Source organism: Leptonychotes weddellii, chromosome 1 (assembly GCF_054177405.1).
Source record: "Leptonychotes weddellii isolate Sample4059 chromosome 1, ASM5417740v2, whole genome shotgun sequence".
NCBI lineage: Eukaryota > Metazoa > Chordata > Mammalia > Carnivora > Phocidae > Leptonychotes > Leptonychotes weddellii.
Window position 1 is genome coordinate 131549064 of NC_138369.1, and position 27680 is coordinate 131576743.

General features: G+C 51.6%; 1 protein-coding gene across 1 annotated transcript in view; it reads left to right on the forward strand.

Annotated features, from left to right (window-relative positions):
- ADCY5 (adenylate cyclase 5) overlaps positions 1-27680 on the forward strand; it is a 151262-nt gene that overhangs the window by 105138 nt on the left and 18444 nt on the right. The window contains exons 4-12 of the mRNA XM_081832762.1: positions 315-426; positions 1996-2123; positions 3884-4042; positions 4980-5121; positions 7004-7144; positions 11754-11776; positions 12841-12985; positions 14072-14169; positions 17322-17409. Of these exons, the coding sequence (XP_081688888.1) occupies positions 315-426; positions 1996-2123; positions 3884-4042; positions 4980-5121; positions 7004-7144; positions 11754-11776; positions 12841-12985; positions 14072-14169; positions 17322-17409 (1036 nt within the window). The remainder of the gene's footprint in view (positions 1-314; positions 427-1995; positions 2124-3883; positions 4043-4979; positions 5122-7003; positions 7145-11753; positions 11777-12840; positions 12986-14071; positions 14170-17321; positions 17410-27680) is intronic.

Genomic DNA, 27680 nt, shown 5'->3' on the forward strand with positions numbered 1-27680 from the left:
AGGCCCCTGTCTTTGGTAACTCAGGCAGGTGCACACTCCCAGGCCTCATGTGCCTCTGTGCGCGCACCCCGCCCCCCAGCCGCTGTCCCCATCTTGGGCAGGAGTGAGGGCACAGTGAGAGCACAGAAGGCGTCTCCTGGCCAGATGGTGAGGCCAGCATCCTCGACTCTCCAGTGCCAGGGACCCTTTATGCCCTCCCCAGCAGCCATTTGGAGCCCCCCCTCCCCAGGACTCTTGCTGGCCAGCAGCCCTCCTAAGGCTCAGGGTGGTGACCTTCCTCCCTCATGGGGGTCTTCCTCCACCTGTCTCCCCAGCATCCTGTTTGCTGACATCGAGGGCTTCACCAGCCTGGCATCCCAGTGCACTGCCCAGGAGCTGGTCATGACCCTCAACGAGCTCTTCGCCCGCTTCGACAAGCTGGCCGCGGTGAGTCACCCTCCCTGCCGTCCTCGGCGCCCAGGGCTCCGTCTGGGCCGCCCGAGAGAGAGCGCTGCGGCTGAGGCCCCGTGAGCCCCAGGGACGGGCCCTGGGCCAGCATGTGCCCTGCTGCGCGGAGGGGCTGCACAGCAGCTCTGGTTGTGTGTCCTCACACCGCACGCAGTTGGACGTGTTTTTATGCTGTCATTGCTCACGAGGGAGCAAGTGAGGGAGCCCTCCACCTGAGGAAGGGCGTGGGAAGGGCTGCAGGTGACACTGCCCAGGCCCCTGAGGAATTGCGGTTCGGTGGGGCAGCTTCGGTGCCCATGGAGCCATTTTCTTGATGAGCTGGGCCCGACTGGTAAGAGAATGAGTCTGAGTCCCAGCTGGTCTGCAGACAGCTGTGCGCCACCCCCCCGAGGCTTCCAGAAGGAGGACTCTGCGCTGTTTGCACAAATTGGAAGTAGCATCCCAGGGCGTGGAGTGGTAGATGACACATTTACCCATTTGGTCCCTGTTTATACTGTCATCCTCTCCAGCTTTTGTGTCTTTGAGTGATGCCCTGGGCCTTTGTCGGGTCACTACATGTCAGGGGCTGCTCACTGCAATGTCCACCGACAGGCATACATGTTCCCTTTGGCCCTCACAGGACATCAGATCATTGATGAGAGGCTGGTGCCAGTCAGAGGTGGCGCCAGGGCCTCCAAGGGCATTAGATGGCGGGTCGCACACCTGCCTGGGGGGTTTTATCACTGACCATGGGTGAGGGGAGTTGGGTGTATGCTGGGCCCTCGGGCAGTGGATGGGCCTTAAATGAGAATCCGGGCCATGCGGACACTTGAGTCCCAGTGTCCTACTTCGTGAAGTAACTCCTGGGGGCCAGACTTGGAGAGCTAATTGGTGACTAGTGACATCCCATCCCAGTCCCAGTCCTGGCTCACTTGTGACCCGCACGGTGACCCCAGCTGTGCCCGTTCCTCTCCTCAGGCACAGCAGTGGGCAGGTACCTCAGCTCTGGGGGGGTCTTAGCACTCACACGCTTTCTGGTTACCAGCGCGCTATTTGGTCAAAGTCTCAGACAGGCTGAGGGGCAGACGAGCTTTGGTTAAGCCTCATTCCTGCTTCAGTCTTTTTGTAAAAGAAGGAGAATCAGAGAACTGTTTGTAGAGCCTTAGGCCAAGAGTCAGAGCTTTCTCCAGGGCCTGGGAGCGGACCCAGGGACATTGACTCTCAACTTGGGCCTTCCTCGAATTGATAAGTCTGCCCTATTTGCTCCGACATCGGACCAACTGCTTGCTTCTTGGGTCCCAGCAGTGACCATAAAAGTGAGTTCCTGAGCCTGGGGAGGATGGAATGCCTGAGCGCTGCTCAGCCTGTCCTCCATCCTCCCCCCTCGGCTCCTGATAAGCCCGTCCTGGGACCGGCCAGGGCCATGCATCTGCCGGCACTGGGTCTGTGCTCACTGCCCTAAAAGGCAAGTTATTCCAGGCACGGGGTGAATCTGTTTGCTTCCCGTTTCTTTTCCTCCCGCTTCTCTTTCCTACTATTTTTAATTTTTAAAATTAATTTGCTTTCCAGGAGAATCACTGTTTACGTATTAAGATCCTGGGGGATTGTTATTACTGTGTCTCTGGGCTGCCGGAAGCGAGGGCTGACCACGCCCACTGCTGCGTGGAGATGGGCATGGACATGATTGAGGCCATCTCGTAAGTGCCCATCTGGGAGGGGACCGTCCCACAGCCTGAGTACCTGATACTGGAGGGTTGATTTGCACCTCTAGGCTTAGAGCCTTCTCCTGGGCAACTTCTACCTGCAGCAGCCGGGAAGCTTTTCCCAGAGGAACGTGTCCTGTAGGAAGGGAGAACTTTGCAGACTCCAGGGCAGTGGGAGGTGTGGCCCCACCTCTGCAGGAGAGGAGGACAAGCTGGCCGTCACGCTGTGCCCTATGCATTGCTCCCTCGCCTCTCAGGTCCCACGGCCACCCAGCCAGGTGTAGAGCCCACGGGCCCCATTTCTTCCCCATCGAGAAAGGTTGGAAGCACGGAGGTTAAACATCTCCCTAGGGTAATACAGTCTGGCAGGTGGATGCAAATGCAGGTGTCCGCATATAAGAAAATCCATCCTTCGTGGGAGCAATAGCAAAAAGGATCTTTGGCCAATTCTTGGTCACTGCTGGCCAGAGGAGGGGCCGCGGTTATTAAAAGATGTGGAGATAATGCCAGCTTAGGCTCAGTAACTGAGCTTCAAAAGTAGCCTGGGCAGGGGCAAAGGAAGAGCCGCAGCGGACAAGGGCAGAGGGCAGAGTAGCTGTCCAGGAAGGCGACCGGCTCCACTGGGTTTGGCGGAGCTCCTTTGGGCAGTGCTTGCTGAGTGCCCCTGCATGCCTGGGCTAGCTAGTGCCTCGAGCCCTCGCCTGGAAGCACGGAGTCTGTTGAGGGAGAGGCCGGGACTCCCGCTGCTGTGACACCAGGCATGCGGAGCGGACGGCACCAGGTGAGAGAGGCAGACTGAGATGGGGGTGGGGGGCAGGAGGGGACATTTGTTTCCATTGGGAGGACCAAGAGAGGCTTCATGAAGGATGTGGCCCTGGCGTAAAGCCAGAAAGTTATTATCAACCTAAGGCTGAGATATCCTCAACCTAAGCAAGGGGCCCAAGGCACTGTGGATGGAAGGCACATTCCAGCAGGGGTGTCCCGGGACAAGAGAAACGATGAATGACGTAACTCTTCCCTGTGTCGTGTGTCGCCTGTCCCAGGGTATCGGAGAGCATGCCGGTCCCCGAAGAGCACACACTGTGTACCTCCCCCGCAAGCACCTGCACCCTCTTCTGCATACCCCGTGCCTCACACGCATACCCAGAGCAATACAGCTTCTATCATACGCTCCAGCCCACAGAGGGCCCACCCATGTCCTGGGGGCACCCTCAGCCCTGGGTGTGGTGCATGTGGTGGGAGCTGGTGCTGCTTCTCACACGGGGAACCTCCCTGGTCAGTTAACCACCTTGCTCCATTATGCTGCTAACATCCATGAAGCTGCAATGTGGACAATTCTGAGCATTATATGAATGGGGTTTGGAGCAGCTGTAACTTCCCTGTTTGGCTCGAGTGGGCACTAGTATGCATTTGCATCCTCAGAATACAGTTGAACTGACTGAGGGTAGCAGAGGCCCAAGGTGCCTTCCTGGGGAAGCAGTGGGGTCTGGGTTGTAGTGTGAGGCACTGTGCTCCCTTGTGGCCACACCGGGAAGTGATGCCTCACTGCCTACGGCACCTGAGTACCAGGGCCCAGCCCCTGTCCATCAGGTGGAACAGTCTCAGACTCTGGATTTGGGCTGGACCAGAGAGAAATGACTCTTTGACCCCTGCACCTTCTGTCACACCCCTGACCCCGTGCCTTCCAGCCTCGCCCCCACTCTGTGCGCCTGGCCCCTGACCCTCTCCCAGCCTTACCCCTGCTCCATCCCCAGGTTGGTCCGGGAGGTGACAGGGGTGAACGTGAACATGCGCGTGGGAATTCACAGCGGGCGAGTACACTGCGGTGTCCTTGGTCTCAGGAAGTGGCAGTTCGACGTCTGGTCTAATGACGTCACGCTGGCCAACCACATGGAAGCTGGAGGCAAGGCAGGGTGAGTGAGGGCCCAGACTTAGCTTCCTGCCCGCCCCCCTCCCCGCCGGATGACTGTTGTGAGGAATGGGGCTGGGGTGGGCAGGATGGGGTAACTTGCAACTCCGGGTTGGCAGAATTTAAATAGAAATTCCTCTCCTTAACAAATTACTTGCACCACACGCTGGCAAGTTGTAGGAAGCATCCTCTCAACCTTTGCCCAGACTTTACCCAGAAGATATTTGCACAAAACAGGGCAGCTTGTTGTGTGATGCAATAGGTGGGGGTAGAGTTCTGGAGGAGGGAGGAACCATGGGTAATTTCGGGGTAGCCAGGATGAGAAGGAAGTGGGACATGGGCCTGGACGACTGGGCAGGATTCAGACAGGTGAGGAAGGTGAGGTGAGGAGAGAGCCAGACCGAGGGACCAAGGTGAGGACAGGCACAGGTATACGAAACGTGGTGTTTCTGAGGAATGGAAGTAGAGCACGTGACCTCTTAGGGACCGGTGGGAGGAACAGTGCCTGTATTAAAAGGACCTCTGTGCCAGGCTGGGGGATCTGGACTCAGTCCTGTACTCAGCCGGAGCCACTGCTGGCTTCTGAGCAGGTTTGCAAAGTTTGTGGGACTGAGGCGGTGTCCTCCTGACGGGCCAAAGATGTTTTCTGCTCTGACGATGCTAGAACTTCAGTGCGATGTTGTGTGGTCAGGGTGGCCGTGTGGCCGTGAGCCCGGAAGGGCCCTACCCAAGCCACCATGATGATGACAGCGGAGGGATCCAGCACATTGAGATCTAGGTCGGGATCTAGGTTGGGGTTAGCCTTTGAGCCAGAGTGTGGGGCTGTGGGATTTGAACTGTGTCCAAGTGGGTCACAGTGTGGTTGTGCATGAAGGCTGGAGTTCTGAAGTCCTGTTCTCTGCACTCCTCTCCCCACGTCCCTCCCCTTCTCCCCGCTGCAGGCGCATCCACATCACCAAGGCCACACTCAACTACCTGAATGGTGACTACGAGGTGGAGCCAGGCTGTGGGGGCGAGCGCAACGCCTACCTCAAGGAGCACAGTATCGAGACCTTCCTGATCCTGCGCTGCACCCAGAAGCGGGTCCGGCCGGGGCGCTGGGCGGGTGTGGGAGAACCCGGGGGGCTGCAGGGCCTTATTCTTCCAGGGAGGAATGTTTCTTGGCATCCACTTCCTTCTCTTCTCACTCTTTCCTTGAGTCAAGTCGTGAATTCCTCATGCAGTGTGGTTCCTGCTTCCCAGGAAGCTCATGAGCTTTACGGAGGACTTGCAAAGGCTGACAGCAAAAGCAGGAATGTTATGCCTCCGTTGCAGAAACGCAACAGGCCTCAAATCAGTTAGCCACAGCACAGCCACAGGCCGGGCATGGACATGAAACAGCAAGGACTCTGTCCACCGTCTACTCTCTGTCCAACCGTTTGTTTCGTGTCCTCCCTGCTCCTTGTCTGTTGCCTGAACCAGGCGGACACTGGGCCCTTCTCTGCCTCTCTGTGTCCCACGTGTCTTTGCCAGTCCCTACACACCTTCATTTCTCCAGTTCACCGTCCTTCCCCGGTTTCACCTTCTAGTCCCTTTCTCCTCCCTCCCTTTGTCCCAGCCCACACTTGCCCAAATATAAAACTGAATTATTAGCAGACTTTGGCATTCTATTTTTAATAGTGTCATGTTCCATGTTCTTAATTTTTAAAGTGAATGAAGAGAACATTTTCTATTTCTCCCTAGATTAAAAAGCTTTTTACTGATGAATCTTTCCATTGCATTGACCTGTTGGTCAGCAGCCTTTGATAGAGAAAAGCTTTCCTCTTTCTTTCTTAAGAAGTTAGATTAAAGATAAAATTAAGCTGGGAGAAAAGTCCAGAGAGAGTCTTGGGTGACAGCAAAGGTAGATGTGGGGGCTCCTTGGGGGCAGGTGTCCACCCTGACAAAGACATCACAGGGGAACCTCACTTGCCGCAACAGCGTGGGAGCTGTGTCGGGCCCCCCACAGACCGCAGAGAGGGATGGGAGCATTTAGACACCCTGGGGAGCGTGCCTAGTGGCTTATTTGACACATTTTTGAACACATTTTGCTTGCTCTTTGATTAGCATATAAGTGAACTGACTTCCTCCTAGGCCCTCCCACACCCTCCCCTCTGTCAAGGTGACAGGGTCTTCAGCCCCCCCTTCCTGCCCCACTCAGGCTGAGAGCTCACCTTCTACCCTGGGTTCTCTGGGTCCTGTTCTTCTGACAGGTGGTCCAGCAAGATGAAATGGAGATAGAGAGTGACACCCCATACGCTCACCCCACCCGGAGCTGTGTCAGCTGAAGCAGGCTGTGTCCCCTCCCCTCTGTGTCCCTGATCCGACCGGCTCCCTTCCCAGGCTCAGAGAGGGAGTTGAGGGGAAGGCTGCCTCAGGTCTCCCCAGGGCCTCTCCAACCTTCCTCCTGGAGCCCATTTGGATGGATGGACAGACAGACAGAGATCGTGGGTGGCATACAGGGAGCCAGCTGAGGCCCCACTTGTGTATTTGTACAATGTATATCGGCCTTTGCCTCTCAAGTTCTAGTGACCCAAACCTCCAGAAGCTGCCTCTTTGGTAGAATATGCCTGTTTGGGATAAGTCGAGTGGAGACTGGAATCCTTTACCTGCCTTTACCCCGGCGCCTCAGACCTGGGCTCTGCGCACCCCTGAAGAATTCTGTGACAATGACAGTTGTCCCCACACCCCTTTGCTTTCTCAAAAGACCAACCTCCCACCTAGGCCGGCCAGCGCTAGCGTTGGGGAGTGTGAAGGGATTGAGGATGCTTCCCGCAGTGAGCTCCAGGATCCCGGCAGACTCTAGGCTCCAGGCTGTGCACAGAAAAGAGGGACACCTGCCTTAACTCCTACATGGCCAGGCACCCAGGAGGGGTGAGAAATTCCCCACTTGGGCTCACCTGGTAGGCTCTGCCCACAGGCTGATGCGTATGTTTTACTCTCCTAGAAAGAAGAAAAGGCCATGATCGCCAAGATGAATCGCCAGAGAACCAACTCCATTGGGCACAACCCGCCCCACTGGGGGGCCGAGCGTCCCTTCTACAACCACCTAGGGGGCAACCAGGTGTCCAAGGAGATGAAGCGGATGGTAAGTAGCAGGTGGGGCAGCGTGCGGGATGTGGCCTCTCCAGGGCTAGGGCCTTCCGTGGGTGTGAGGACTGGGCCACGCCCCTTGTGTTATCTGACAGAACCTTGGAGAGCCACAGAAGCAACTCTGGCCTAGGAGCCAGAGCGCCTGACTTCTGGTCCTCGGCTCTCTCTGTGAGTCCCAAAGTCTGGAAGCAGACCCCGAGAACAGCCAGAACCTCCGGTGCTCCCGTGGCACTGTCTGGTGGGGCACCAGCTCATCAGACATCCTTCTAGCACCTTCCGCCTTTCCCAGGTGGCTGCAGTTGCTCAGAAACCATCTCAGTACTTTTTGGAAAGCGCTAGGCGATGGTCCCCTTTGCTCTCTGCACTGAGAAGTGCCCCTGCTAACTACAGGTTTCCAGTGGGGCATGCAGACTGGATGAGCAGAGGCCATGGTGGGGTGCTACCTCCAACTCAAGGGACCCTGCCTGCCTCGGGGGACAGACACGCCCAGCCATCCCTGTGTACACCAGGGGCCATCTATTCAGGATGCTCTGCCTGGATTCTGCCAGTGATGATAGAATTCAGAGGGTGGGACAAAGAGGAAGAGGTATGACAGAGGTCAAGGTAGAGCAGCAGGGTTTTCTTTCTTTTTATCTGAGAGCTTGGCTTCTCCATCCAAGCACACTCCTCAGCTCGAGGGCAGCCTGGTTCCCAGGCAGGAGGCGCCCACCCTGGGGAGAGGGTGAGTGAGGCTGGAGGGTGCAAGGAGCTGTGTGTGTGTGTGTGGGGGGGCACTTTGTGTGTGTGTGTCCTCGGAGCCAGAGGACAGGAATAAGATGGGGCATACTGGCACTAGGATCCCCAATTTGGGGTCTGTATGTTGGACCAGGTTTTAGCTACAGCAGCAGGGACTGCAGATAAATTCCATGAAAATCCAGCTGAGTCAGCAGAATGAGCCAGGGACAGGCTGGGGACCCGGCCACTCTGCTCCTTGCTAGCTGGCGAATAACAGATGACAAAGATTTAAGGAAAATGAATAGGATCAAAACATGAATTGAGTCAAGACCTCCATTTTAATTTTTGACGGTAAAGAAGCAACTCATAGGACACCAAGTTTATGAGGGAGCAGAGTGGGGGAGGGGTGCTTGTCTTCCTCCAAGGCTTTGAACTTGGACTTCTACAGATCTCCAGCCACCACTCCCCCTCCTTGGGGGGCCCTCCCCAAAGCAAAGAGCAATTGGTGGACCCTCTCTGTTCTCACCCAGCCCTTTAATCTCCTGCGGACTCTGTATCCATGTGACCAGGACCAGAGAGGGGATGAGCAGAGGGGGGGATCACAGAAAGCAGGGTGCAAAGAGGGAGGCTGTCATCCAGGTGGCAGGGAGGAGGGAACAGGAAGACAGGAGGGAGAGGACAGAGGTGAGCAGGAGACTATGGGAGCGAGGAGAGGAAGAACCACAAGCAGGCAGGAAAGGCGCCTGATGGGCTTTCTCTGTTTAAAATCACTGGAAAGCTTTTCTCTTGGTGATATTTGGTATAAGTGGAGTCTTTAGTTATTTCAAAGTCTCAAAGGAAGTAGTTTGGAGTGTAAGCACTGATCTAGCAGACGCATTAATCATTGTTAAGACCAGGAGGAACCTTGGAAGAATTAGCAGAAGGGTTGTCATCGGGGAGACTGGCTACAGGATTTCTGCGTGGTGTTGGCTACCTCGCCAGCAGGAGGGGATAGGAAGGTGTGTGGACAAACAGGGTCGGGAACACCTCTGCTGCAGCCTTTGGGAGAAGAGGCTCCCCGCCCCTCCCCCTGGTTGGGCAGAGTCACCGGAGGCCAGCGCCAAAGGACCACCTGCAGCCCCCAGCCCACGCAGGCAGAGTGTGCAGGCAGTGGATGGCGTGGTTCCGGCAGCTGGTGGGCACAGCACTGCCATGAGTGGTACCCTTGCCTGAAATCTTTGCGAAAGATACGCAAAAGAAGAGCTTCTCCCCTGACTTCCACTGACGACAGCCGTGGGGGATTAGATTAAGCAGTGACTGGGAGACCTAAGGAAGGTACTAACGCGTAGGCAGCCGTTTTATTTCTTCTTTTTTTTTTTTTTAAAGATTTTATTTATTTATTTGATAGAGACACAGTGAGAGAGGGAACACAAGCAGGGGGAGGGGGAGAGGGAGAAGCAGGCTTCCCGCCGAGCAGGGAGCCTGATGCGGGGCTCCATCCCAGGACCCTGGGATCATGACCTGAGCCGAAGGCAGGCGCTTAACGACTGAGCCACCCAGGCGCCCCTAGGCAGCCGTTTTATTTCTTTAAATCTTGTTCCAACTTGGACTCAGCTTTTAAAATATAGCGACGAGCTGCTCTGGTTTGTGCTTAGGCCTGTCATAAGGTCCCTAAGGGTACTGATTAATAAGAAGGTTGACAGGAAGGGCACACAGGGGCCTCTGCTCATCTAGCCAGAGAGGCTCTGTGTTCTCTCGGGGCAGCAGGCCAAGCCCAAGCGCTCAGGGAAGGCAGGCAGCTCGCCGAGCTGGGCGTGCAAACCAGAGCCAGTGCCTCCACGTGGGTGAGTGGAGGGGCCACGGCCACTGCTCCTGCCTTTAGGTCCAAGGGACAGGAATTGGGAATGAAACAGAACCGGGTGAGCTGAGCTGCTCCCTGGAAGTGCTGTGGCACAAACCGCAGGAACCTATCTGGGGGTGTTCCTAGCCGGGCTGAGGATGGCTCTCCCTGAACTAGTAAGCAGGTCAGGGAACTTGAACCCAGTCTGCTGGACTGTGGTTTTTTTTTTTTTTTAAGATTTTATTTATTAGAGAAATCACCAGCAGAGGGGAGGAGCAGAGGGAGAGGGAGAAGCAGAGACCCTGCTGAGTAGGGGGGCTCGATCCCAGGACCCTGGGATCATGACCTGAGCCAAAGGCAGGCGCTTACCCGACTGAGCCACCCAGGTGCCCCTGGACTGTGTTCTTAATGATCATCTGCCATGGTTTATCTGCCAACACCCCAACCCCATGCTCAGCTCCCCACACTAGCATGGCACCCAGAGCAGACCTGGTCCCCAACCAGCCCCAGCAGAGGACCAAAGGAGTATAGGAGAAAGTCAGAGACAGGTTTGTTGAAAACGTGTCAGGTCTATTTCCGAGCTGCAGAAACCAGCATAGGCATAATACAGCTCGGTTGTCCTCTGTCCCAGAGTAAGGTCGTGGCCGGCCCCTGTGATGGAATTCAGTGCCAGCCCCTCACCGCGTTCTGTGGAGAACTGGCCTGTCCGGGTTCCCCTGCTGCCCGCTTAAGCTTGCGCCCTGTTGGATCCTGGGAGCACCCAGCGTGGGCCTGCCCCCAGGTGGAGCACTCACTTGAGTCACACCAACACATCCTGCCTGGGGCTGGGATGGTGTAGTGGCCTGGCTCTCACATCTGGGACAGAGGACCTGGTGATTCCCAGAGGACAAGAAGAAGGGTCTGCCTTGTTCAGGGAGACCGCTGCCAGGCAGCCTGGGAGGGGCGCAGAGTCCAGAGTCGGGCACTTGGATTTGCCACGAGAGGCTGCTGAGGCTCCTGGAAGCCCTCCACTGCAGGATAGAATGGAGACAGAGCCCCAGTGCAGTGTGGTCCCCACATCTATTTCAGCATCTGGCAGCTCTGGCTCATGAAGACCAACATAAATCCTGCTTTTTGCATTTTCAAACCAAGTCTGCAGTGGGCACAAAGAGAGGTGTTCGTTTGGGATTTGGGTTCACCTGGCATTTACTGACCTCCATGTTTGCCCAGCAGTGTGCTCCACACTGGGCCATGAGAGACCACAGGTCACCTTCTGTCCTTGTCCTGGCAACCTCAGCCTTCTCTGAAACAGTCCTGGGGCTGCTTGCCGCCTCCTCCACTGCTTCCGGGATTCCACCCCCTTCCCGTTTTAGGGAACCCACCCTCCATTCTGCCACAGCCGGTCACACCCTGAGACGCATGTTGTAGACATCATAGATTAACTGTAAATAGGGCTTTGAGCTTGGCAACCAATCAGGGACCTTCACACTCACCCCTGCCCCGTGTATGTGAGCAGTAGTCACACCCGTGGCAGGCAGGTTTCTCACCTCCTGGGTCACCACCCAACTCTGGCCTTGGAAGAACACACTGGTTCTCAGATACCACAAAAGCTGTTGCAGGTAACTGGAGCTTAACTTTCTTAAGCTCACAACTGTGTGAACTCCCAGGAGATTTTGTGTGCTCAGTGGGGGTAGGGTGTGTGTGCACACACATGTGGGAATTGATCACTCAGTGGTTTCTCTTACTTCAGGCTTATTTCAAGGCAGAATTGAGAGGGACCTACCAAACTCAGGGTCTGGGAGGAAGGGTGGGGGAGTTGGGGAGTTGGGTGTGGGGACAGGAAGAGCTTAGACACCTGGGTTTTGCCAGTGCATGACATGAAATCACAGGGCTCCCCCAGTGTCTAGTGCAGAGCCTGTCCCATAGGAAGGCCCCGGCTGTATTTGCTGAAAGAAGGAAGAAAGAACTTATGAGTGACAAGCCTCCCTCAGTGCAGACTCCTTGGTGAGCTGGACTGCTTTCCCACAGTCCCTCCTGGAAGCGTCATCTCTGTTCTCACTCCTTTCCTTCTCTCTCTGTCCCTCTCTTTTAGGGCTTTGAAGACCCCAAGGACAAGTGAGTAATATGCCCTTCTTTATTCCTGCTTCCTTGGCCTGAGGGATAGCCCCAAGTTTGCCTTATAGCTCAGTTGCTCCATGCTGGGTGGGCAGTGCGCCCGCACGGTCCGCATGGTCTCTGCACGGTCTGGCATGCTCTCGGCACGGTCCACACGGTCTCGGCACATTCCGGCACGGCCTCAGCAAGGTCCGGCACGGTCTTTGCATGGTCTCGGCACGGTCTCGGCTGAGAGTGGCGGGAGCCCACTGCAGCTGCTAGAGGGGTAGCCCGGGAGCCTGGGCCGCCGGGCGGAGAGGCTGGGTCTCAGTGCAGCCCACGTGTCCTCATCCCACAAACACATGGACACACATACGTGTACATGCACACGCTGCACATGGCTATGTGCACACACACACGTGCCTGCAGCTCTCAGGAAAATGCAGCCCTTGCCTGTTGGTCCCCGGCCCCTGGCCACAGCCTAGTGCCCTGAGGGCATGTCCTCTTTCTCTTCCACTTCCCAGCTCTTGGGGGCTAGCCACCCCACTGAAGACTGGGTGTCACCTTGAGGAATAGGGCTTTTAGTTCAGCATCCTGATCGTGAAACCTGCTTTCCAGAGGGTGGCCTGAGCCAGGGGAAAGCACTGGGGTGGCTCACAGCCTCTGTGGCAGGAGCCTTGCTCCCCGATCTTGGCCTTCGTTTCAGAATGATGGTACAGCTGGACAGTGAAGAGCAGAGACTGTTACCTGTGGAGAAAAACAATTAAACCTTCAATGACAAGTCATATTATTATTGTACTACAATAATATATCAGTAGAGTCAGAAAAGCCTTATTGTCAGCGAGGCCCTTCAGCCAGCGGGTCAGACATGGGCGGTTTTCGCTGCATGTGTGCAGTTAAGAGGGGAGACTTGGCCTCCTGGCAATCCTCGTCCCAGTCCCAGAGTTGGCCTCCTGGCAATTCTCGTCCCAGTCCCAGAGTCCCCACCCCTTATTAGGGCCTTTCTGATGGGCCTGGGTACAGGGGGGGCCAAGTCAGCGGTGCCCCCTGGTGGTCAGCTTGGGTCTGCGCCTCTTGCTCCCCAGGAACGCCCAGGAAAGTGCAAACCCTGAGGATGAAGTGGACGAATTTCTGGGCCGTGCCATTGACGCCAGGAGCATCGACAGGCTGCGGTCTGAGCATGTCCGCAAGTTCCTCTTGACCTTCAGGGAGCCTGACTTAGAGAAGAAGGTACGGCCCCCTGGGTGGGAAGGAGGCCCTGGGCAGGACCAGAACCAGAGGGAGGAGGACAGGGCAACAGGCGGCTCCCTGCCTGTCCCCATCACCACGGAAAGTGCCCTTTCTTGTTAGTGTCGCCTGCTCCAATGCCACGCTATTCAGGAGATGGAGATTTTAGGGAGGCTTTTCACGGTCAGAAGGGATAAGTCTTAACTTCCTCATGCCTCAGTTTCCTTATCTGGAAAATGGGGTTCCTTACCATACCTTCTTCAGAGGGTCATAGTGAGGGTTAAACAAGCCCATATGTGTAAAACACATAAAACAGTATCTGCCACGTAGATGTTCAGTGATGTTAGTTGCTATCGATTTTATTTTTATTGTTGTTACCATTATGAACATCATCACCAGTGGACCTCCCAGCTGCCTTTGGCACACTGGCGAAAAGTCGGGACAGTCGAGATCTCTCTGTCCCATCTCCTGACGTTGTGACTGAGAGGGTGGGCAACTTGCTGTAGGCCACCAGTGAAGTCGTGACAGAGCCAGACCCGACCTCAGTCCTGTGAGGCAAACTCGTTGGCCAGTGAGAAAGGGACCTGAGCCGAGAGCGCCCTCTCTGGTGACTTGGTGCCAGTGTGGCCTCTGTGGGCGACGCTGCTTGGCGTTGCAGGAGGAACTGGGGGCTGGGAGATGAGCTCTGTGATTTGGGGCTGGGGCGAGCCTCCTGTCCACGCTGAGCCCCAGCCCGGGCTCCTCTGTGAAGTAGCAGCTACATAGGTTCTGTTTCCGGGGCTTTGCGAGGATGCGGGAGGACAACTCGGACCGGTCGCATGTCCTAGCGGGTAGATGGTGCTCCGTGATTTGAGCCAGGATCATTATGAATGACTCTTGTAGTGACCCGACCTGCAGAAAGTGTCCGGTTTGACACATTTCAGCTGCCGTCCCCACAGGCACCACGTTAGGGTGCTTTGAACTGGTTTTCTTGAGCACGAAGGCTAGTGCTGGTTCTTCCAGGTGTTGGGAGTGGGCTGCCCGCATGTGTCTGGGGTGGAGCGGGGCTGGAGCACACAGGGCCCCTCTCACCCCGTGCCCTCCTCTCAGTACTCCAAGCAGGTGGATGACCGATTCGGTGCCTACGTGGCATGTGCCTCGCTTGTCTTCCTCTTCATCTGCTTTGTCCAGATCACCATCGTGCCCCAGTGAGTACCGTCCCTCTGGTTGTGGGGCTCCAGGGGTGGGAACGGAGGTCATGGAGCAAGCAGAGGCAGGGGTCGGACTTGCTCAGACAAGGAGAGGCTTCCCCATGTGTCCTCGGTGGGACTGGGAAGCCACGAGTCTGAGTCCCCTGTGACAGGGCGGGAAACCTCCCTGGGCCTGCCTTGCTGCATGAGAGACTCAGCACTTTATCATCTCGCCCCATTGTCACCCACACAGTGGTTGCCCTTAAATCACCTGAAGTATTCACCAGGTTTGCTTCCGTGTGACCTTTGGTTCTTGCAAAACCATTAACACATCTTCAAAAGATAAAGGTTTTCTGCTACTCTGGGTATTTCAAAGAATGGATTTCTGGTTCTAAAGGCTTTTCTCAGAGATACTCCTGAACGCTTCCAAGGACTGGTCGCGTCCCTGAGAGAGGCCTGTGGCTTCCGAGGGGACCACTCTGAAGTGGGCAGTGGGCTTCCAGAAATGAAGTGTTAGGTAGATAGTCACAGAGTCACATGTAGACAAGGAAGATAATTGCTTGTGTTATCTTTGTTATGTTTGTGTGTGTGTATATACATTTGTATGTGCACGTGTGCATGTATCTACACATTTGTGACTTTATTATGCAATATTGCAAACACACAGAAAAGCAAAGTAATTGATATAATCAGCACCCATCCCCTAGATGTAACTATTGTTGATGTTTTACTATTGTTTCATCTATTTTTTTCTGATTATTTAAATTTTATTTTATTTTATTTTATTTTTTAAAGATTTTATTTATTTGACAGAGAAAGACACAGCAAGAGAGGGAACACAAGCAGCAGGAGTGGGAGAGGGAGAAGCAGGCTTCCTGCTGAGCAGGGAGCCCGATGTGGGGCTCAATCCCAGGACCCTGGGATCACGACCTGAGCCAAAGGCAGACGCTTAATGACTGAGCCACCCAGGCGTCCCTGATTATTTAAATTTTAGATGAAAGGACATTTTCCCCCAAAAGCCCTCAATATATATCTATTTTCAGGGCATTTTCCCTCTTAACCACAATGCCTTATATACCAAACAAAATTAACACCAGTTCTCTGCAATCATGTAACACCAAATCCATGTTCACATTTCCAGAATTGTCTCCAAATGTCTCCTACTTTTAGTTTATTCATAGCCAGGATCTACTCAAGATCCACTGGTTGTGTTTGGTTATGTCTCCTAAGTCCAACTGAATCTAGTAGAGTCCCCTCACCCCGACACCTTCTACTTTTCATTTTGAAGTAATTGTGGACTTAAAGAAAAGTTACAGAAGTACCAGAGAGAGTCTCTGTACAGCCTTCATCTAGTTTTCCCTAATGTTGACACTTAGGTAACTACAGTACGAGGGTCAGTGGCATGAGATTAACCCTGGAATGGCACTATTACCTAACTGACTGTAATCTAATTCCATCAGTGTTGCCCCTAATGGCCTTTTTGTGTCCCAGGAGCCAGGCTAGGATCCCACATTGCGTTTAGCTGTTCTTTCTCCTCAGTGTGATCTAATCTGTGATGCTTCCTCAGCCTTTATTTGTCTTTTGTGGCCTTGGAGCTTCTGATGAGTGCTGGCCAATTAATTTGTAGAATGTCTCCATTTGGGTTTGTCTGATGTGTACTCACAGGTTGAGGTTATGCAGTTTTGACAAGAATCCCACAGAAGTGATGTGTCCTTCTTAGTGCATGTTATCGGGAGGTACATGATGCCTACCTGTCGTAGTACTCAGTGCCTTTTATTTTTGATGACACATTGTTGCAGAGATGGTCCTGACATTTGTGTCCACTGTGACTCTGTAGGATACCACAGACACCAGCCCTCTGGTTGTGCAGCTAATCCCCATTGCCCCCCACGCTGAGGTGGTGCAGAGCTGGTGGGACTGTGGGTCCTTATTGACACAGGACCCCATTTTTTTCTATATGGAAATGGAGCTACAGGTATAAATAAGCGACCTAGCCTTTCTGTCCCCTTGCTGCTCTTGACAGTCCGGTTAGCCTGGGTGCCTCTAACCCTGCCTCCGTGCCGCTTGCCTTTCTGTTTCTGCAGCATGGCTGGTGGGCTGGGTTTCCCTTGGTCCCTACTCGGCCTGCAGTGGCTCCCTTCCCCCCGGCCACAGCTCCGAGCTGCTAAGGCATTGACGGAAGTCTTTCTCCAGCAGTCCTCTCTCTACGGAAGCATTCAAAGCTACTTTAAAGGTCTTTCTTTCCCTCTGAAGAGAGTTCTCTACCCTTGTTCTGCTTGTTTAAAGCATCTAAGTGCTGGCTTCTGGGGGTGCCTGGAACAAAGACGCCCTTTGAACGCCTCTCTAGAGGTACTCCCCTGCCTTGTCAAGCCCTCTGCTTGCTTTTAACCTGCTAACGACGCCTGACATCTCCAGGCCACTCTCACTCCCCGGAAGGGAAAAGGGATTTCTGTGACCTCCTGATATGATGGGGTGTACCTTAGGCCAGTCCCGGCCCCAGGAGGGCCAGTGGGAGGCTCCAGATGGAAAGTCACTGGCAGCTCTTTTGTCTGAGGATTCTGGCCCTTGGTGAACGTTAAGATCACCTGTGATCTGCCCCTGGCAGCAGGGACAGGGGGAGTTCCTTGCATTTTCGTGTTGAACTGGCAAGTTGAGTAGGACTTGTCGTGGGACCTGGCAGGGTACAGGGTTTAGGGACTCTGCCTCCAAAGGGACGCATCCCTGCTGTTTCTCAGAGTGTCTGCTTGGGCTGCTGACAAATGCGTTTTAGAAATGATGGCCCTTTATCCCGTTTTCAGCCTTCACAGTTCCTCACCTAGCCGTGAGTAACTGCTGGGAGGGAATAACGAGGTGACTTTTAAAATAGGTCCTTCCAAGCTAAATGAAGTGAGTCTGTGGATAGCTAAGAATTAGGCAAAACATTGAGCAGGTGACACTCACTTCTCAGTTCAGCCCCTTGCGGGTTTCCGCTCCATGCCGGGAGATGGCAAGGACAGGAGCCGGACCACCATGGAGGGGCTCCTGAATCAGTTCACAAGGCTGTGTAAGCCCCCTTCTCAGTGAGGGGCTAGGAGAGACTGGGCAGTGGGTTCAGGGGAAATGGAGCAACCTCTCTTTCCTTCCAGAGGCTTTCAGAGCCCCAGAATTCCCCACCTCCTCTCTTTTTCCAGCTCCGTGTTCATGTTGAGTTTCTACCTGACCTGTTTCCTGCTGCTGACGTTGGTGGTATTTGTGTCCGTGATCTATTCCTGCGTGAAGGTGAGTCTAGCTCGCACCTGAGCCCCCTGTCGCCTTCTTCCTTCCCCTCCCAGCCCACGGATAGGAGCTCCTCCCAGAGCCCGATGGGATCAGGGTGCATGATGCTGGGGCACCACTCTTGATTGGCATCGGCAGCAAGCTAGACTGCAGGGAGTGCTTTGTCAGTGGAGACTTGGTGGTATCGGCTATTGTAATCTGCCTTTGCAAATCTTTGCAATGAGAAGATCGTGTCACTGCCTCTCCTGTCTGTCCCCTTGGTGTCAGGTAGGATGAAGGAAGGGCATCTAGCACAAAGCAGTGGTCAATAAACATTTGCTGAACGAGTGAGTATGGAAGAGATCTCTCCCCACACCCCCTTCAGTGTCCCCATGTGCCTGGAATTGGCCCTGGAGGGGACCAGAGGGATGATGGCTTTTGAGCCAATCATCATAGAGATGAGGAGAGTGGCCCAGAGTGGTTCAGTGTTTCAGACAGGGCCACACAGCCAAGAATGTGGGCATGAGACCCTGTTCTGTGTTTTTCTCCCATATCTCCTCTTAGGCATGCTGTGCGCTACCCCCCCCACCCCCCTGCAAGGCTTCAGGGGGACCTGGCCACAAGGCATTCTGGTCTGTGGTGGAAGCCACTCAGGTATCCCCTTTGCCTTGTCCACCAAGCCTTTCCCTCATTTCTTTCCCTAGTGGTTTCAGACTTCCCTGACAGGCCAGCCTGGTCCCAGAAAGCGCCCTGTCCCCAGGCAGGTACGAGCCCCTCCAGCTTGTGCTGGAACCATTTCTGTGTTCCTCCTTGATTCTCACTTGGAGCCAAGCCCCAGGAAGTGTGGGGGGCAGGCTCTGCCATCATTCTCTACCGTGGGCACCACGTTCTTCTTCTGGGGGGATTAGACCTTGGTCACCTCCAAAGTCACCGTTCTCTCTCTACCCTCCAAGCAGGGTATTTCATTAGACTGATCACTGTTTAATTATCTAATGGTCGAGGTCTTGGTGGACTGATTGTCAGAACGGGAAGGCCCCCCGGGAATCATCTGGAGTGGTAGAGGATTTAATTCTGGTTTCCAGCTCCTTCCTCAAGGCTCTGTGTTCAGTCATAGCCTGTCTTTTGGTCTTGCTGTTGTCATCCCCCTACCTCCCCTTACCCCCCAAAAAGCCTGCTTTGTCCCCAGGGGGCCGTTCCACTTTCTTCATCTCATGGCCATCGAAGCACATGGTACATTCACAACAGCCAAAAGGTGGAAATGACCCAAATATCCATGCACAGATGAACAAACAAAAAGGGTACATCTTTGTGATGGAATATTATCCATGGAAGGCAATAAAGTTCTGACACACACTACAAAATGGACGAACCTTGAAAACATGCTGAGTGAAAGACATCAGACCCAAAAGGACATAGACTATGTGATTCCACTTATATGGAAGATCTGGAATAGGCAACTTCATAGAGACAGGAAGTAGACTAGATGGTCCTGGGGTTGGCAGGAAAAGGGATGGAGAGTTATTGCTTCACGGGTGTGGAGTTTCTGTATGGGGTGAGTGACGGAAGGGTCTTGGAACTAGAGCATTTTGGAAATGGAGCGGTGATGGTTGTTTGACGGTATGCATAGAATTAATGCCACTAAATTGAATGCTTAAAAATGGTTAAAATGCTGGGCGCCTGGGTGGCTCAGTTGGTTAAGCTACTGCCTTCGGCTCAGGTCATGATCCTGGAGTCCCGGGATCGAGTCCCACATCGGGCTCCCTGCTCGGCAGGGAGTCTGCTTCTCCCTCTGACCCTCCTCCCTCTCATGCTCTCTGTCTCTCATTCTCTCTCTCGCAAATAAATAAATTTAGAAGAAAAAATTAAAAAAAAAAAAAGGTTAAAATGCTAACCTTATGGCACATAGGTTTTACCACCATAAAAGAAGTCACAACAACCAAACAAACAACAACAAATGGTACACCGTAGTTAAAAGGGCCTTGTAAGCATTCTTTTTTGAACGTCCAGAAGACTCTTTTCTCTTTCTAAGTTATAAACTGAGGCAAAGTCATTGTCTCTTTGAGGTACTTAATTAGCTTATTCAAGTCAGAATCAAAGCTATATCTGGTCTACAATTTTAAAACTAGAACCTAGATTTCTCTCTTTCCTGTTAGCTGCTTTGGTAGGCCTGAGCTACCCTGACTTCACCTGGTTTGTGTTCCCTGATTGGCATGTATATCTGGGGGTAGGTAGGGGAGGAGGAGGAGAGGGAGAAAGGCTCATCCCACTACCACACTGGCCATTTTGAGTCCATACCTTGGTCCAGTGACTTCTCTTTGCTACTGTTCAAGATTATTTATGAAAATCATTCCTGGCTCCTTGTGTTTCATTGGATCTATCTATTCTGTAATCAGTGTCACATTCAATAAACTTATTCTCAATTCCTTTATCCAGCCCACTGCTTTTTCTGACGGTTCTGAGGAGGCCAGGGTTCCCGCAGGGGAGGCTGGGGAAGGGAGTGCCTACCTCCTGCCCCCACTCCATCCCTCGCCCCTCCGCACACACACCCCTCACCCAGGGGAGGCTGCTGCTTCTATCTTGCAGTGGGGAGCTTCTGTAAACTATTTATTTAGGAAAAAAGTGCTCCCTGGCTTATCAAGTCTGGCACCTGCTAATTTGGGCCAGGAGTCAAGTAGACTCTAATACCCGCCTTGAGGTCCTGGCTGCATCCTTGCGCCCAGCCCCCGCCCGCCCCCCACCTCTGATGCGCCATCTCAGCCTTTCTCCACCTTCTGCGAAGTAGACCCCAACCTGAGAAGTTGCTTGTAGTATGAATCCCTCTCCCATTTCATTATTCTTTCCTCCTCCGTGTTGTGGATGAACTGTTTGCACACTAAGACATGAAGGGGGTAATTGTCCTTTGGCTTCTGTGTCCCCACCGTGCCGCCCGTCATGGAGCACTGCCGCCCCCCACCGCCTGCAGGCGGACGGATCACCTTTGCAGGGACGGCCATGATGCTGACTAGACGGACTTCCCGTGTCATTCTGTTTTCCCTTTGAAAACATTTGCCCTGTGCCAGAACGCAGACGTCTCTCATCTTCCTTCCATGGTTTTTCAGGAGTCACAGGCGGTGGCTTTCTGAGGAGATACGACAGTCCCTAAATTACCCGCGGCCTGGGCTCAGCGGACCCGCAGCCGGGCGGCTCTGTCAGCCACGGTGGCTTTCTCTATTCCATTTGTTTTCCCATGTCCCCCAAACAGCATGGACTTAGTTGCTCAAATGTCCATAGTTTACCCTTTTTGAAGAGAGAACTGTGAAGAAAGTGTCGACTGAGTTAGTTGAAAGGAGCCAACTCAGTGGTCTTGGCTGTCTGGCAGGCGGCAGCTGCCTGGGTCCTTCCTGTGGGAAGGTGTTGGGAAACTCACTCCTGAGGGCTCTGATGGCCCTTGCGTCCTGGGCCTGTTTGATCTGACATGCGAGGCCCAGTTCACACTCCCGCCTCGACGTGAGGCTAACTGGGTGCCCAGGTCTCCTGTTCCCGCTGCTCCCGCCCTTCAGGGCCCCGCTGTCTCTGTGCTGCTTTGCCCAAAGTCTCCTCCCTCAAGCACTTCTTTTCTTCTGGGGCTGGGCTGAATGAACACCTGCACACGTCATTCCTCCCTTCCCTCAGCATCTGCACTGACCTGGGCACCAGAGCTGCTCGTCTTAGAAAAAGCCATGCTGAATTCCTCCTTGCCATCACATGGGGTCCACAGACTCTGGTAATCTCAGATTGGAAATGGTTGGAGCAGTGAAGCAGCCCAGATACCCACCTGAGGTTGGAATCTCTCAGCCTCTGCTTGATTACCTCCAGGGATGGTGAGTTCACTCACATCTCCTGAGTACAGCCTCTTCTCTTTTTGGGCACCTCTGACTGTTCCATCAGCTTCCCTATGGCTTCTGCCCCATCATCCAGTGAAGCAGCCCAGGCCTACTACTTCTTCTTGTTCTTTTTTTTCTTTTTAAGATTCTACTTATATGTTTTGAGAGAGAGAGAGAGCATGAGCAGAGGGAGAGGGAGAAGCAGACTCCCTGCTGAGTGGGGAGCCCCACTTAGGACTTGATCCCAGGACTCTGGGATCATGACCTGAGCGAGAGGCAGATGCTTAACCGACTGCGCCCCCCAGGCCTGCTTCTGACAGTGCCAGCATTTTTGCTACCACCACCCAGATGGGTAGAAGAGGGTGGCTCCTTCCTTTCCCCACGTTCTGGCCTGGACCCCCCTGTCTTCAGTGTGGCTCATTAGCACTTCCTTGCTTGGAAGCCCAGCCTCCTCTCCTTCATTTTGAGGCTTGGGAGTAGTAGATAGGCACAGAAGGAGGACCTGGCACCATAGTTCTCGGTGTGTGTGTGTGTGTGTATGTGTGTGTGTGTGTGCGCACGCATGCACTCGTGTGCACAGGTACATACATGTGTATATTTAAATCTCCTTCCTCCTCCTGACTGCTGGCTCCCTCTTAGTTGCCTCCCATGGACTTCTGGGACCCGGCTGTCTGAGCTCCTGGGAACTGTGAGCAGAGCTGCATCTAGGCTCTGTATGCTCTGTGCAGTCACTGGAAACCTCTTCTCCCTCCCTGCAGCCTGAATGTCCTCACCAAGTCCCCCCCGCTGTGCTGACTCTCCTTTCCACCACCGCAGCCTGACTGCTGTCCCCGGTTTCTGAAATAGGGTTTTACTACACAGCAGTACCTCTGACCTCTTAGGTATCTTCTGTCCTGTGAGGACTGTAGAACCCCCACACTCAGCTTCCACCAGCATGCTCGGGGTCACACTCTATTAGCGGGAGGGGGTGTTGTGGCCAGACACATGTTCCTTTGGGGATAGAGAATTCTTCATTCCGGGAGGCATATCTCAGTTCCTCCCATGGCTTCTGAGTCCATCAGTCTAGGGTCTGGATCCCAGCTCTGCCCCTTTGAGCTCTGTTTCCTAAGCGTCTGAGGTGGCTTTTATTACATCCACCCTGCAGATGATGACGATGAGGCTCAGAGGTCAGGCAGCGTTCCCGAAGCCTTGAGGCTAGGAAGTGGTATAGCTGGGATTTAAATCCCAGTGGTTCTTGACTTCTGAGCCCATAATCCTTCTCAAAGACACTGCCTTTGTTAATATGTCCATTTAAGCCCTGGGAGAGCAGTGGTGTGGGCTGGGTCAGCTTCTGCCTGCCTTGGTCAGCCTCTGAAGTTTTCATATCTCTAAAAAAAATTTTATGTAGTAGGAGCTACTGCTTTTTCACATTGTTTCTTGTCAAAAAGACAGTTTTAAGGGCGCCTGGGTGGCTCAGTTGGTTGGGCGACTGCCTTCGGCTCAGGTCATGATCCTGGAGTCCCGGGATCGAGTCCCGCATCGGGCTCCCTGCTCAGCAGGGAGTCTGCTTCTCCCTCTCCCGCTCCCCCTCTTGTGCTCTTTCTCTCTCTCACTCTCTCTCTCAAATAAATAAATAAAATTAAAAAAAAAAAGACAGTTTTAAGATTTTTTCCCATCAGATTTCTTTTTTTAAGATTTTATTTATTTATTAGAGAGCAAAAGTCAGGGGGCAGAGGGAGAGAGAGAAGCAGACTCCCTGCTGAGTGCGGAGCCTGACGTGGGGCTCAATCCCAGGACCCTGAGATCATGACCTGAGCCGAAGGCAGATGCTTAACCCACTGAGCCACCCAGGTGCCCTCTCCCTCCCATCAGATTTCATCATTTTTTTTTCATCTGTGCAATCCCCTGACCCCACATCACAGACAAGGAACCAGAGCCCCAGGCTGGTCATTGATTTGCCTGGAGGCTTTCAGAGAGGCCAGGATCAAAACTGTCCTTCACCCCAGTCATGATTTATTAATTATGTCCCCACTCCTGTTTTTCATGTTGAATTGATTTGAATTAATCAGACTGGGAATGTACTGGTTGGGAATTTTTAAAAAATCAATTCTTTTTCTGAGCTGTAATTGTGAGTGAGCAGCATCGAACAATTGGTTTGCACGGGCACAATTATCCTGTTGCAAAAAATGGTCTCCAGGATCGCTGCAGCTGTGGTGCGTCCCCGTGAGAGATGTGCCCCCGGTGAAGAGTTTCACCATCCACACTGGGGTTAGTGAAGATGGGATTTAGGGCAAACATACAGATGAACTTTTTGATTCCAGGTGATGAGATACTCTATAAAGTGTTACTAGAGCAGGATCTCAAATCTTCTGGAAATTTCAAAACCGCAATTCTTGGGTTCCTGCCTGAGGTTTTAAAGTCAAGAGCAGGTCTTTTTAAAGGGTGACAAAAGGGATGCCTGGCTGGCTCAGTTGGTTAAGCGTCTGCCTTCAGCTCAGGTCATGGTTCCAGGGTCCTGGGATCGAGCCCCGCATTGGGCTCCTTGCTCAGCAGGGAGCCTGCTTCTCCCTCTGCCTCCTACTCTCCCTGCTTGTGTTCACTCTCTCTCTCTCTCTGACAAATAAATAAATAAAATCTTTAAAAATAAATAAATAAATAAACAGGGTGACAAGAGAAATCGGCTTGTAGCAAGCCAATGCATTAAGTTGAAAATAGAGCTACCCTATGGCCCAGCAATTGCACTGCTAGGTATTTATTCAAAGGATACAAATGTAGTGATCCAAAGGGACACATGCACCCCAATGTTTATCACAGCAGTGTCCACAATAGCCCAGCTATGGGAAGAGCCTAGATGTCCATCGACTAATGAATGGATAAAGAAAATGTGGTACATATACACAATGGAATATTACTCAGCCATCAAAAAGAATGAAATCTTACCATTTGCAATGACATAGATGAAACTAGAGAGTATTATGCTAAGTGAAATAGAGAAAGACAAATACCATATGATTTCATTCGTGGAATTTAAGAAACAAAAGAGATGAACATAAGGGAAGAGAAGGAAAAATAAAATAAGATGAAAATTGGGAGGGAGGCAAACCATAAGAGATGCTGAACTCTAGGAAACAAACTTAGGGTTGCTGGAGGGGAGGGGGTTGGGGGTAAGGGATAATTGGGTGATGGGCATTAAGGAGGGCACTTGATGGAATGACACAAGATGTTATATGCAACTGATGAATCACTAAATTCTAACTCTGAAACTAATAAAAATAAATTAAAATTTTTTATATATATACCACCCCCCCACACCCCGGAAGTCAATCATTCTTTAGAACTACATTCTGGATTGAATTTTAAAAATAGCCTGCAGTTCTTCTCCTGACCTCTAGGTGGCCCCATGGGGCCCCTGGTCCCACCATCACCAGGAAGCCCATGTGCATAGCCTCTCCCCCAGCCACCTTCCTTTAGCATCTACTAATCACCTTTGCTTGAATTTTACTGGTGGGTGCAAAATGATAAAAGAAACCCTTCAACTGATGGATGGGATGATCAGAACTGAAACGATTTAAGTAACTTGGGTTAAGGGGGTAGGATGGAATGGCAAAATTTTAGTTGGACACAGATTAGGAACCATCTGTCATACCTTTTCAGAGCAAGCTCCTCAGGCTAGTGCCAGAACACTTTCCCCAGCTGTGAAACAGAAAAATTCCTTTAATAGGAAACAAGGACTTTCATTCCTATTGGCAACAGAGCTCTTTAAAAAATGCAAATATTAACTGAATTTTCTGTTGAATTTCACAGCTTATAAAGCACTTTAAAATGCATCATTTCTTTGAGTCTTCATAGCCACCTTGGGAGAGAGAGATCCCCCAAGTATCAATAAGAAAACTGCGCTCAGAGCCCTTGATAGCTTCCCCAGGGTCACACAGCTAGTAAGAGCTTGCGCAGGGATTTTTAGTAAGTGCTTTATTGAGATACAGTTCACATAGAGAAGATTCACCTTTATAAAGGTGGATGAAGTTGTAATATGGATGTAGTTGTAAGAGTTTTTAGTATATTCATGCAGTATGCAACTATTACCACTAATTCCAGCACACTGCCCTCATCCTAAAAAGGAACCCCAGACCTCTTAGGCGTCACTATTTCTTCCCTGCTCCCCACAGCTCCTGGCAGCCTCAAACTCCGCTTTCTATATGAATTTGCCTGAAATCATACAATATGTGGCCTTTTGAGATTGTTTTCTTTCACTTAGCATGATACTTTCAGGGTTCACCCATGTTGTACCATGTGACAACATCTCATTCCGTTTTATGGCCAAATGATGTTCCGTTGTGTGGATATAAACCACTTTGTTTATCCATTTATCAGTTGATGGACACTGGAGTAGTTTCCACTTTCAGGCTATTATGAACAGTACTGCTATGAACTTTTGTATACAAGCTTTTATGTGCACTTAGGTTTTCAGTACTCTTGGGTAAATACCTAGGAGTATAGTTGTTGGGTCATCTGGTAACTGTTTATCATTTTGAGGAACCACCAACCTGTTTTCCAGAGCAGCTGCGCTACTTTGCATTCCCACCAGCAATGTATGAGGGTTCTCATTTCTCTACATCCTCACCAACCCTTGTTATTATCTGACTTTTGATTATAGCCATCCTAGGGAGTGTGAAGGGGTGTGTCGTGTTTTTGAATTGCATTTCCCTGATGACTAATGCCAAACATCCTTTCATGTGCTTATTGGCCATTTATAGAGATTCTTTGGAGAAATATCTATTCAAATCATTGTCCCATTTTTAAATTGGGTTTTTTGTCTTCTTGTCGAGTCGTAAGAGCTCTTTGTATACAGTAAACCTTATCAGTGGTTTCACTTTCTGTGGTTTTAGTTCCTGTGGTCAGCTGCGGACTGGAAGCAGATAATCCTCCTTCTGACGTATTGTCAGAAGGTCAGTAGGAGCCTAACGCTGCGTCCCAGTGCTGATGTCACTACGTCCCATCATGTAGGCACTTTATCTTACATCACCAGCAAAAGAAGGGTGAATCCTGTAAGCTATTTTGAGAGAGAGAGAGAGAGACCACATTCACATAACTTCTATTACACTATATTGTTATAATTGCCCTATTTGATTATTAGTTATTGTTATTAATCTCTTACTGTGCCTAATTTATAAATTAAACTTTATCATAAGTGTGCATGTATAGGAAAAAGTATAGGACAGTCTGCAATTTCAGGCATCCAGTGGGGGGTCTTAGAATAAGACAGATAAGAGGAGACTACTATATTCTGGTTATAAGACCCTTATTAGATATATAGTTTGCAACAATTTTCTCCCATTCTCTGGGTTTCACTTTCCTTTTTAAATGTACATAATACAGAATTTTCCATTGTAGCCTTTTTTAAATGTGCAGTTCAGCGGCATGAAATGCATTCACATTTTGTTCAAAGGTCACCGTCATCCACCTCCAGAACTTCATCTTCCCAAACTGAAACTTTAGACCCATTAAACAGTAATTTCCCATTCTGCCTTCACCCCTGGAAACCACCATTCCACTTTCTGTCTCTTTGAATTTGACTATTCTAGGTGTCTCATAAAAGTGGAATCCTATATTGGGGTGCCTGCGTGGCAGTTGGTTACGTGTCTGACTCTTGGTTTCAGCTCAGGTCGTGATCTCAGGGTTGAGGGATCCAGCCCCGCATTGGGCTCTGTGCTCAGTGCGGAGTCTGCTTGAGATTCTCTCCCTCTCCCCCTTCCACTCAATGTCTCTCTCTCAAATAAATAAACAAATCTTTTTTTAAAAAAAGTGGAATCCTATAGTACTTATCCTTTTGTGACTGTCTTCTTTCACTCAGCATACTGTCTTACGGTGTTATCCATGTTGTGGCAGGTGTCAACATTTCATTCCTGGAGGTGGAATAATAGTCCATTGGATGTATATTCCTCATTTTGTTTATCCATTCATCCATAGATGGACACTTGGGTCTTCCACCTTTTGGCCCTTGTGAATAATACTGCTATGAACATGATTCTGCAAATAGGTGTACAAGCCTCTGTTTTCTGTTCTTTTGGGTGTATATCCAGAAGTGGAATTCCTGGATTATATGGTAATTCTGCTTTTAATTTTTTCGAAGAGCCTCCATACTGTTTTCCACATCGGCTGCATCATTTTTTGTGCCTGCCAGCAATGCATACAGGTTCCAATTTTTCTATATCCTCACCCTTTTTTTTTTACTTTCTTGGTGGTGGTATTTGAAGCACAAAAATTTTTAAATTTTGATGACATCCAACTAATCTTTTTTTTTTACCTTTCTTTTTTTTTTTTGCTTGTGCTTTTGGTGTTCTAAGAACCATTGCTCAACCCAAAGTCACAAAGTTTGGCTTGCATATTTTCTTCCGCAAGTTTTGTAGTTTTAGCTCTTACATTTATGTCTCTGATCCATTTCAAGTTAATTTTTGTATATGGTATGAAGTAGGG